The 11,388-nt window shown below is 37.2% G+C and overlaps 2 protein-coding genes across 5 annotated transcripts; one reads left to right on the top strand and one right to left on the bottom strand.

The window, feature by feature from the left end:
* Nucleotides 1-10: 10 nt before the first annotated feature.
* Nucleotides 11-8,246, bottom strand: LOC124328492 (UDP-N-acetylglucosamine--peptide N-acetylglucosaminyltransferase 110 kDa subunit-like). 4 transcript variants are annotated; one of them, XM_046787275.1, is made up of 26 exons: nucleotides 8,126-8,246; nucleotides 7,353-7,441; nucleotides 6,920-7,070; nucleotides 6,833-6,855; nucleotides 6,740-6,769; nucleotides 6,484-6,674; nucleotides 6,356-6,424; nucleotides 5,491-5,551; nucleotides 5,328-5,414; nucleotides 5,214-5,262; nucleotides 3,658-3,745; nucleotides 3,510-3,576; nucleotides 3,402-3,448; nucleotides 2,796-3,031; nucleotides 2,574-2,727; nucleotides 2,402-2,474; nucleotides 2,125-2,333; nucleotides 1,750-1,995; nucleotides 1,582-1,663; nucleotides 1,424-1,518; nucleotides 1,272-1,361; nucleotides 1,060-1,200; nucleotides 937-990; nucleotides 604-876; nucleotides 280-532; nucleotides 11-173 (listed from the first exon to the last, which is right to left on the bottom strand). In XM_046787275.1, the coding sequence occupies exons 2-26, from the start codon at nucleotides 7,384-7,386 to the stop codon at nucleotides 49-51; spliced, it is 2,928 nt and encodes a 975-aa protein (XP_046643231.1). In that variant the 5' UTR covers nucleotides 7,387-7,441; nucleotides 8,126-8,246; the 3' UTR covers nucleotides 11-48. The 4 variants fall into 4 exon arrangements, with proteins under 4 accessions (XP_046643231.1, XP_046643229.1, XP_046643230.1 ...); XM_046787273.1 differs by having other exon boundaries at nucleotides 7,314-7,440; nucleotides 8,126-8,229; XM_046787274.1 differs by having other exon boundaries at nucleotides 7,353-7,445; nucleotides 8,124-8,227.
* Nucleotides 8,247-8,869: 623 nt separating this feature from the next.
* Nucleotides 8,870-11,207, top strand: LOC124328521 (F-box/WD repeat-containing protein 11-like). The gene is made up of 9 exons (XM_046787335.1): nucleotides 8,870-9,244; nucleotides 9,310-9,449; nucleotides 9,527-9,658; nucleotides 9,719-9,913; nucleotides 9,999-10,142; nucleotides 10,214-10,339; nucleotides 10,402-10,715; nucleotides 10,783-10,851; nucleotides 10,923-11,207. Exons 1-9 carry the CDS (start codon nucleotides 9,211-9,213, stop codon nucleotides 11,176-11,178), a joined length of 1,410 nt encoding a protein of 469 aa, XP_046643291.1. The 5' UTR covers nucleotides 8,870-9,210; the 3' UTR covers nucleotides 11,179-11,207.
* The last annotated feature ends 181 nt before the right edge of the window (nucleotides 11,208-11,388 follow it).

The following is an 11,388-nucleotide window of genomic DNA, read 5'->3' on the forward strand; positions in this document are numbered from 1 at the left end:
AGCAAATTTAAGTTTCTGAAAGAAAAACAAAGATGAACGCAACACTTACTACTCCGAATCAGTTCCAAGTTTCACTGCAATATCTTCATATTCCTGAGGGCTCGAAGCGATAAGTTCCGGACAACCGATAGTGGTGAGCTGGGAAGCGGCAACACGAGAAGCTAGAGTCTCGCCTAAAAAAATAAAATGCAAATAAAAAAGATTACAAGAAATTTATTTTCTATTTTATTTATTATTTTTTAAGGATTTTTAAAATTAAATCAAAGCATAAAGTATTACCAGGAAGAGTCACCATTGGTGTGCCGGCCCACAAGACGTCCATGCCTGTAGTGTGCCCATTGCAAAGAGGAGTGTCCAAACAAATGTCAGCAAGCTGACCACGACGAACATGCTCTTCTTTGGCAGCAACGTTGGAAAATAAAATGCGCCCGCTACCAAGACCAAGAGCTTGTGCAGTTGCTAGCATATTCGTTTCTCCAACCGTTGGGAAACGCAAGAGCCACAAAACAGCATTTGGTACACGTTTCAGAATCTAAGGACATTGAGAAAATATTACTTTCCGTTCTCCACAAACGTTAAGGTAATGCTAATTAATGGACTTACATTGACCCACATTTGTAGGGTAGGGGGATCAATCTTGTAAAGTTGATTGAAATTGCAATAAATGATAGCGTCGTCAGGGAGCCCGTATTGTTGACGGGTAGTAACAACAATTGACTGTGGTACTTCTTCGCCTGTTGCTGCGCGAGTGTTCGCTTGATTGGTAGCTAAACCATTTTGAACGACAACCCCATTTACTGATGTTTGAACTTGCCCTGAACCTATCATTGTTTCGATAGGATCCATTGTGGTCAGCTGAGCTACAGTTAAAGAGACCTACAAATTGATAAATAATTACTTTAGCGAATGACATGACCTATAAAAACATTAATTTACCTGTACAGGGGCATCCAATCCAGTTGTCGTGGTTGGTGTAACAACTTCTGTTACCTACAAAAAATCGTATAATATTAAGAATATAACAGAAAGCAAATTTTTTGTCAGTCGATCAAAACCAACCTTTTTAATTTCTGTACGTTCAAGAATTGGGGAGAGATCGGTGCCATTCACAAGTGCCACGTTGTCGGCTACTTTACCCTTATCCGATGACGACGTTATTATCAGTCTTTCTTTAAGATGAGGAAACATTTGTCGATGATCCTGAGTTCAATTATGGAAAAATTTGGAATAAAATCAACGGCTTTTTCAAGTAATAGAAATCAACAAATTACCCCAACGAAGAAAGTTTTTTGCATGTAAGCAAGTTTTTCTGAAAATTGAGAAGCAAGCTCAAGAGGCGATGTCACTCGATCCGTAATAATCTAAATATTAAAAAAAAATCGTTTAAGCACTTGTCCAACATTTAAAGATTTCAAGCATTTACATAGTCCATGTAGGAAGCCCCGCTCGTGCCGGGATAGCCGAGCCACATTACTTGGATTGGAGCAGGGCGCATTGCGAAAATTTCGTTGCGAGCACCTACAAAAAAAGAAGGAATTATTCAATTAGGATGTTTCGATAAAAGAATTCGATATTATTTACCTTTAGTGTAACCATTCATGTTCACCAAAATATGGATGCCGTCAGCATTTATTCTATCTGCTGCTTTGCCATTGCAAATGATCTAAGGATCAAATTCAACATTAATGCTATTTCCCAAATAAGGAATACACAATAAAGCAATATAATCGATTCTTGTTGTATGTTTACCTGTGATAAGTCAACAAAGTGTTCAGATTCGCGCGCTATTTTGGCACGGAAAGTTGTTCCGTCGTCAGGACTTAAAGAGTAACAAAATATTTCAACACGGGAACGGTCGTGAAATCCTGGAACTGATTGCATTAAGTGGCTTGTTGGGTGGTTTCCGAAGTCGGAGGAGACATAGCCGATACGCAAACGTCCATTCGTTGCAAGTTCTTTGGGATATTTGAAAACTCCCTTATGAAGGATCAGGATCTTCAAAAACAAAAAAAAAAAAAAAAAGAAAAAACATGTAATACCAAAAGTCAATGTTATTCATGGTGATTACTGAAGCTTAACCGGTAAGCTAGCAATTAGTGATTCATTCTCGAAGTATGTGTTTACCTTTTCGACGCAGAGATTTGCATGTCGAGCAGCTATAGCTTTTCTATATTCATGAGAGAGCGGATATAGCATTGAATGATGCGGGTGAACTGACGGCAATCGATTGCGTTCGAGTTGCTCTCCCACGATATGGATTAACCGTTTCATTCGGGTTTCATAATCGGTCCAATCACAGACAATTTGCAAACAGTGGGCCAAGTTGCAATAGGCTGAATTAAAGTAAATATATAAATAAGTAACAGTTTTCAAAAATAATGGTTTTAATTATAAAATTTACCATCGGGGAAATCTGGTTTTAGTTTCAAAGCTGTACGATAGGACTGTATTGCTTCTGGAATTTGTCCGCTGTCCTATTAACGAAACAAAATAAGAGGAGAATTATTTTGTGTGTTCCACAAGCAACAATGAGAGCGTTAGAAGCATCTTAACAATGGGAGTGAATACCGTACCTTGTGAATGGAAGCCAAATTTGAATGAGCATCGGCAAAGGCAGGGTTGATCTGAATGGCTCGTGTGTAACACTGAAGAGCACCATTGATATCCTGCATTTCTTTGAGCGTGTTTCCCATGTTGCTATACGCATCGGCAAATGACGGTTGAATCCTAGTTTTCAAGTTACATATTTCAAGTAAGCTAGACATGAATTATCAAGACGGAACTTTAAATCATACCGTATTGCTTCTTTGTAGTGCATAAGGGCTTCGTTCAGTTTGCCTTGTTGTTGTAATACGGAAGCGAGATTACTGTGAGCTGCCGCGAAGTCGGGAAAGACATCTAGAGCTTTAAGGTAAAGCCGTGTAGCTTCTTCAATGAATCCTTGTTCCCGCTTGATGTTGGCTAGGTTATTTAGCGAATCCGCGTGAGCTGGACATAGACGCAAAGCTGTCGAATAACAATCTTCAGCATCCTATAACAGTCAAGAAAAAAAAAAAAACTCGCTTTAGCTTTCTTGGCAAGTGCGACTAAAAAAATAAAGAACTAAAAACGAGTAAGGAAGACTTGGTTAGGAGGAACGACCCACCAAAACTTGGTTGTCCTACTTCATTAAAGGAATATGTATATTAATAGACTATGGAGGTTGGGAAGGGTTTAACCTTTTCCCTCTTTCATTCACTATAGTTTAGAATAAGAAACTTTTCCTTTTAATGATAACTTATTTCACAAGAGTATGAATTTTTTAAGAAACGAAATGTCATTTTACAAAACATAGGGACATTTTAAGTTCAAGCAAGAAAAACCATAACGATTCGAACTTTATGAAATTATCATTTCATTACCTGCACTTGTCCTTTCTCCTTGAGAGCATTAGCGAGGTTACAGTACGCTGGAAAAAAACGTAGAAATGTGATAACAGGTTTTAGAGTAATGTTTAATATTCAAGTTACCGTCCGGGAAATGCGGTTGCAATTCAATTGCTCGTCGGTAGGTATCAATGGCAAGGTCGATAAGACCCTAAAGTGTATCATAAAGCAGCAAGTAAAAAGAAGCCTTTAGGCATTTACATTTTTTTATCACATTTAAGTTTTCAATTACCTGCTCGTAGTACACACAGGCCATATTTCCGTGAACGACGGCATGGTTAGGACTAAGATTTAGCGCCCTTAAGTATGCTGCAACGGCCCTGCAATAATTAAAAAAAAGAAAAAACCTTAAGACTTATATCCCTTCTACAAATATTTAAACGACAGGGAAGTAAAACCAGCCAAGTAATAAACATTGGCAAAATAAGTCTCCAACACTGGCCAGAGTTTATTTTAAAGCTATTTTTAACATTATTTTAGATGCCCACTGGCTAAAATTGTCAACTCGGTTTGTCTGCCGACGCTTGTGTTGAGACGCGCAGATTCCAGCGCACTTCCTTTGTCCTACCCCTCGTTGTTTCGAGCGAATCAATCGATATCGTGCGTTGAAAGAAGAGATAGCACTACATACTAGATATCCTTTTCTTCACTGTCATCGCAGAAAACAGCAAGGAGGACACTCCTCGTTCGCATGCGAATGTTGTAAACACTACATTGCATCAAATAGATCGACATACCGTTTAAGACGAGAAACCACGCAAACCAAACATCCACTGCGCAGACTACTGTCATTCACTGATTGAGCTAGAGAGTGGTAACGACTTTCTTCAGCCGAAATGTTGACAATCGTGTAGATAACCACACACTGGTAGTCCATTTGGATAACATGGGCATGACCTTTGCCCAACGTTACAGAGTTACTATGAATTCTAAAGGAATACTACACGGGCATCACAAGAAAGAAGACTCTGACTTTGGTCAAACAATTAGTTGACAGGTAAATGTTTTCAACAATAAGTGAACGTGTCTGGAGATGTAAAAAATTTCATGACGAACCTAACGATTCAAGCTAGGCAACTGGTGTCTCGTCAAGGATGCCCAAGCCATTTTTATCCCACCTCCCGTGAGTGGAGCGTAACCGATCGGAATGAGCGTGCGCAGTCCCTTCGATTACTCCACTTTCCCCGCATCATCTACGGTAGACTGGTCACCCCGCCCCTTAACACTCTTAACTACAACCCTTCTCCTACCCATTAATAAAAAATGAACTAAAAAAATAAGCACAACCAGAATTAGCACAAATAATTTGAAAATTTAACACAAAATTAACGCTAAAGTTAAAAAATAATTTTCTGATCGCGAATACGAAACTTTGACATAGCTATCGTTATCATAAATACTATGATCATCATTCAGAATAAAAAACTGGCTGGAGAGTCCTCAATGATAGAAATAAAAAATAAATACGTCAGAGGTGATGTCTGGGTGGGAGAAGGAGAAGGGTCCTACCGAAATGAGGGCACGTTTCCTGTGCATTTTTTTTTCGCAGGACAGTGGCAAACCAAGAGAGGAAAATAAAAAAAAAGAAGAGCACATACGAGCCAACTCGAAATGACGCAAGCTACAAACGCACGAGAAGAGAAATTTACAATCACCGAAACTAACAACATTCTTAACAACTTTTTTCTCGTCCATAAACAACATCTCTTAAAATATCTATTTCCATCCCTCACACTATTTAACCTATCGATATAAGAACTTCGACATCATAATATTATTAAATCTTACCTGTCGAAAATCCTAGCTTCTTTCAGAACATTGCCCAAGTTTATGTAAGCTGTAAAAAGAAATATGATGGTTAAATGAGGTAAATTCAAATTTTAAAATGTTGAAGTATTTTACCATCAAGAAAGTTGGGGTCCAAAGTGACAGCCTTTTCGAAATGATGAATGGCTAGCCAAATGTCCCCTTGCGCGTTAAACACACATCCTACGTTTCGTGAGAAAACAAACACGCATAGATAATTAGCATTACAACTTCTGAATAATTGACTGAAACGCATTACCAAGATTGGACCACGCCACTGCAAAATCACCCCGAGTCTCAATTGCTTTTAAATAGCAAGCCTTTCCACATATGAAGTAAAATACGGATAAAATTATTTTCCCAGTTAAATGTTGAAGAATGTCAAATTATGATTATTAATCAGTGTTTCAAATATTATTAAGCCCCATATTCTGGGTGGCTTACACTGGAGATTACACTTATCATGGGCAATGCGCTGCTGTTAGCTGACAAGGGTAAAGGGTCGCGCGCGCGCAATCGCAAGGGAGCATGGGTAAGGGATAGCGGCTGGTGCGGCGAATAATTTCGCATGCTATGGGAGCTTGAGCGCGTTTAGAGTTGTTTTCATCGCGGCTGCACTTACCGCCTACCGAAAAGAGCAAGTAGAATCCACCACGAGGTTAGCTTTCTGCATTTAGACGTCTAGCTGGACAGAACCTATGGATATATCCTATGTGGTAGGCAGAAGGTTTAGGAGGAGCATATGAAAAATGGCTCGGAGCAGAAGATGCACATGAAAATTTTCGATATGTTTGTTCTCCGTGAAAATCTCGATGAAAATATGCTGAAAACTGAAAATATTAACATAATCGTTGAACAGAAGAATGGATTACTGCAGAATTCTCCACCACATTTCCTATAGATATCAAGAAAGTTTATGGAGTGTCGGGATGATTATATCAAAGACATTACGTCCTAAGTCTTTTCCACCTAAAAATTTAAAATTCCACTTTGGGGCCATTATCATGTGATGATTATCAACAATAGTACTACACAATAATAATAATCTGAAGCACATTGTATATGAACATTAAATAAATGAGCTGAGCATCTCATATTTCTGATCAATTACTGGATTTCTTTACCTTGGCCTCATCCAATCTTCCAAGAGCTTTAAGCAAGTTTCCTAGGTCACTACGGACACAGTAAAGATCCTAAAAAGATTGATCCTTAATATGTAAAGGCACTCGATAAAAAGAAGTAATGAACTTACTGGATTATACTGCAATGCTGAGACATATGCTTGGACTGCTCCTTCCATATCTCCAGCAGCAACTAAGGCAGCAGCCAGATTAATATAACCATCGATGAAATCAGGCTTCAGTCTAACTGCATGACGATAATTATCAAGTGCTTCAGCCAATTGACCACGTTCTTTAAAAACATTTCCAAGATTTGAATATGCTGTAAACAGAAGAAAAGTTATAGAAATTGTGCATAAACAAAAAACGAATTCAATTTAATACTACCTTCAGCTAATAGTGGATTTTGCTTGATTGCTAAAAGGGAAGAACTTTTAGATTAGTACAAAACTCAGCATTAATTCAGCAAAATATCCTTACCATATGTAGAAAATTGAGCAGACCTGAATACAATTGTAAACATTGAAATCTGTACAAAATGCAATGATAACATGTGTAAAATATTACTTGTCGTAGCGTCTACATTGGAAGTGTATTGAAGATAGAAGTAGAAGGACTCCAGTGTTTGTTGGATCTTGACGCCACAGCTGCATACAGTGACGTTCAGCATTTTCATAATCACCTGCCTGGTATTCTCTGTGGGCTAATTCAGCCAAACCTTAAGAATGTACAACAAAGTTAGTATATTATCAATGCAAATTTTGAAATAAAATTTTTTGACAGAAATGTTTGGTATGTGTTTATGAATGTATAACATGGTATAACTTTTTTGAAAAATTGAAAAAAAAATAGACGGCAAAACCATCACCCTGTTATCGCGTGTTTGATCTAATCTCTGCCCTTCCAATGTTCCAAAACAAATGGGGCAAGATACTAGAAACTGGCTTTGACATTAACTTACTGAAAGATGAAAGTTGATCAGGTATCTTTAGAACAATACCTCCTGCAATTTGTTGATTTTGAAGTGACTGCATTTTCCTGTGTTAAAGTTTGACACTGATGGGAAGATGGAACAAGTAATGGCTACACCATAGACTACGAAGTAAAGACGGCGATCGGCTCCATAAGCCCGAGAGGAATCGTCCGAAGCGATGCTTCTGCATGCCGGTAGAGGTCAGGTGGGACCGTTTTCAGTGGATATCGGTCATTTTCCTTTTCCCTACCGATTACGTGCTTCACACACACGCATTTTCGGGTACATGTAATTTATATGGATTTTTAGATTTCATACTATAATTTAATATAGCCCTTCCCCGTGTCCCTTGAATTTTTACTTAATTTTGCTTACAAATTCGGGTGTAGGAAAAAAAAGTTTTATGTGACACCCTTTTCCCTATGAATAAAGCCCTCACTACAGTGTTGCACGAATAAATTAAACAAATCGCGCAACACTGTTGTGAGGGCTCTTTTCATACGAAAAAGGGTGTCACATAAAATTTATTTTTTCTACACCCGAATTTGTAAGTAAAATTAATTAAAAATTCAAGGGACACGGGGAAGGGCTATATTAAATTATAGTATAAAATCTAAAAATCCATATGAATTACATGTACCCGAAAATGCGTGTGTGTGAAGCACGTAATCGGTAGGGAAAAGGAAAATGACCGATATCCACTGAAAACGGTCCCACCTGACCTCTACCGGCATGCAGAAGCATCGCCTGTGGAGGGTTATAGGGGAGTTCAGTCTTTCCTTTGTAGTCTATGGCTACACAATGAGTCTAGATCGTTTGGAAAAGAGACTCGATAACAATGGAATGACTGCTTCACTGTAAGTATATGTGCTGCTCAAAGCCTCAAGTGACTAAACAACTAGTTTTTAGTGCGTTTTTTATGCCATAAACTAATCCAGAGGGCGCATCTCTTTTCTATCTTGCCATGCCCCTGATAAGCAATGTTTGATTGAGAATTTGAGTGGTAAGTAGGAGGCGCTATTATCGTTCATCAAACTAGTGTTTAGTAATAGTCAATAGAAAAAATTTGAAAACCAATTTTAATAGAAATTAAATTTCCCTCGATTAATTAAACAGCGAACCCTTGATAGGCGAGTCAAGTGGCGCCGCTATCTCATTTTCCACGAACCAATATTATATCAAAGGGTAAATGAATTGATGTAATTGAATAACTAATACATCAGTAAAAATCTCGGCCGTTAATTATAACGACATTATAATAAACAAAAAAACAAAAAAATTACAGCAAAAACACTAGTTATAGACCGGTAACGGATGCTGAGTTGCCAAGCTTTGAAACTCTTCCTGTGAAAAAAGGTGGGGAAATTGGGATAGGCGGATGCAGTCTAAAACTAGCTTTGTTGTTTAGCTTATTCAAATGTGTTATATTTATCTAGTTAGATAAATTTATTATTAACTTAGTTACTTTGAGAAGAAAACAATAGGTAATTTCTGAGTGATCTGGGCCTCTGGGGCTCTGGGCCCGCGCCGCCGTCCGTCCGCCCGCGCTAAATTAAAGGAGTCTAGACTCTAGATCTAGAAGTTGGCAAAATGGTTAGTTCCAAAACTGAGGATAAGTGAGTTTAATCATTAAATTTCCCACTTTCGTTTTATCCTCTATTAGTTTAATTAGCTCAATTTCAATATTCCGTATAAATTTTCTTTCTCAGCAGTTTTGCAACTTAGGATTCCGGCTTTCTATCAAAGCAGACGACTTGCATGGTATCACATGTGTGAAAAATTCAAACAACTTGTTTGTGTTAGTTGTGAATTTGTGGTTAGGCTACTGATTCCTTAGTGTAAACAAATTCAGATTCCCTCGAATCAGATTTACTCTGTTACAGTTATGATTGAGTGGGACTTGATTGAAAACCTTCATCGTAAGCAATACAGTATCAAAATGGGATTTTCGTATATTTTATTATTTCTTATTATACGTTTCCAGGGCGAGGCCTAGAGCACATATTGGATCAAATTTTTGGATATTTGGATTATTATTGTCTTCGACGGGCTGAGTTGGTATCCGTCGTTTGGCAAGAAGCTTTGTTGGAAGGGAAAATCTGGAAAACATTACTCGGGAAAAATGTAAGTAGGCTTATTACGGCAGTGATTATTATGTTGTATCAAACCATTTTATAAACATAATTTTGCTATATATCCAGATGTGTCTCTTTCCATGCTGGAAGGATATGTTTGTTGCCTTGAAAGGAATGAAACATAAAAGTTTGGATTTTCAAGATGACTCTGCTGAATACTATCGTAAAATTTGCTGTTTAATTGAAGTTGAATTACAGGTCTGACATTTTCTTTTGTCATCTTCTTATCATATTTTATCAAGTTTTCTTTTCTTATAGCTACTTGAATCGAATTGGAAGAAGATGAAATACTCTGAGCGCAAAAGTGAATTTGGATGCATTTCCCATTGCTATTCAACAACTGTTTATAATTACTTTTATGACTTTTATGACTTGAATGGAGATTGGATTGTCCGAGTACAGAGAGATCGTAGAATTGTTATACGAAATAGATGGACCCTTGAAATCGAAGATGTATGTTTCTGATTAAAGACCCATAGAATATGGTACTTGATAGTTTTTTTTAAATTTATGTGTTGTAATTTTTTTTATATTTTAGGTTCTTGAAATCCCGATAATGCAAATTCAGTTCAACGATATTATACCGGTTTTGAAATCCGTAAAAATCAACGACAGCTTCATTGTGGCTTCATTTATTCACCATCCGGAAATATGTGTCTGGGATACGAAAACTAGGGATCTAGTATATTATTTACAATATAAAATTAATTCTTTTACATGAAGTTTAATGCAAGTTATTCTTTATTTCTCTAGCTTTACGTGATAGTTATGGATTCTTGTGGCATTCAAGAAGAAGAACAAAACGACGAAGACTCATTTCTTCATTCAGAATGCGGACTGAGTCTATGGAAAAACCTTCTGTTATCCTGTTACACTAGGGTAAAGAAAAATTATTGCAATTTTGCTTGCTCAAGCTAATTTTATTCAAATTTCCTTCCTAGTCATTAGATCTATCATGGATTCTCACTTTGAGATGCTTATCACCATCCATGGGCGAAGAAGTAGTATTACTACATAGGACAGTCATTGTAGGACCAGGATTTATTTTGGGACTTTTTGTGGACGAAATCTACACCGTAGTTTTTTTTTTACACCATAAGTCACTATCAGAAGAAGTGACTGTTGAAATTCGGAATACGACATCTTTTGAAATAAAAACCGTTATCAAGTTCAATTCCAAAAACATCCCTTCTGGCTTCCACTATGCGAACGGATTGGTAGTTACTAGCCCTGGTGACCGGGGAAAATCGATTAGGTAACCACGTTCAAATTCATACATTTTAAAACATTAACCAGTATAATTTTTCCCTTTCTTAAAATAGAATTTGGGATGTAGTTACGGGACTATGTATTGTCAAAATTCCTTATCGTGAAAGTCTCGCTTCGATCCGGTATTTTACATTAAATATTAAATAAAATTCGATGTCTGATACATATTTAATCAATTTATTCATTCAATTAGGCTTGTTTCAAATAAATACGTCGTTGGCTGCGAAAATTCGTGTAAAATAAAAATTTGGGATCTCCAGACTGCTCTCAAATCAAATCGTAGTCCCAATCCTGGATGTCTAATGAAGACAATCCCACCTCCTCCAGTACCGTACTTGGATATGCCCCCATCATTAGCAGTTGACGAATTTCAGATAGTCCTTGTTAGTCAATTTGATCGTCGATCATTCCGTCTAAGTGTGAAAAACTTTTTGGATGCTGCCAAATAGTCAGTACAGCAGAATTTTTCCTGTTGCAGCTGCTGCTCAACTTTGCTTTCATTCATCTCGGGCTAAATGAAAAAACAGTCAATACAGATATGTCATTACTTTTGTTATCGATCCAAATTCCTAACATTTTCTTGCAAATAAATTGATTTTCCAACTCAGAAACTAAAGTCGTAAAATCATCTATAATTTAAAAAAATCACTAGGTTATGC

This window comes from Daphnia pulicaria, chromosome 3 (genome assembly GCF_021234035.1).
Source record: "Daphnia pulicaria isolate SC F1-1A chromosome 3, SC_F0-13Bv2, whole genome shotgun sequence".
Taxonomy (NCBI): Eukaryota; Metazoa; Arthropoda; class Branchiopoda; order Diplostraca; family Daphniidae; genus Daphnia; species Daphnia pulicaria.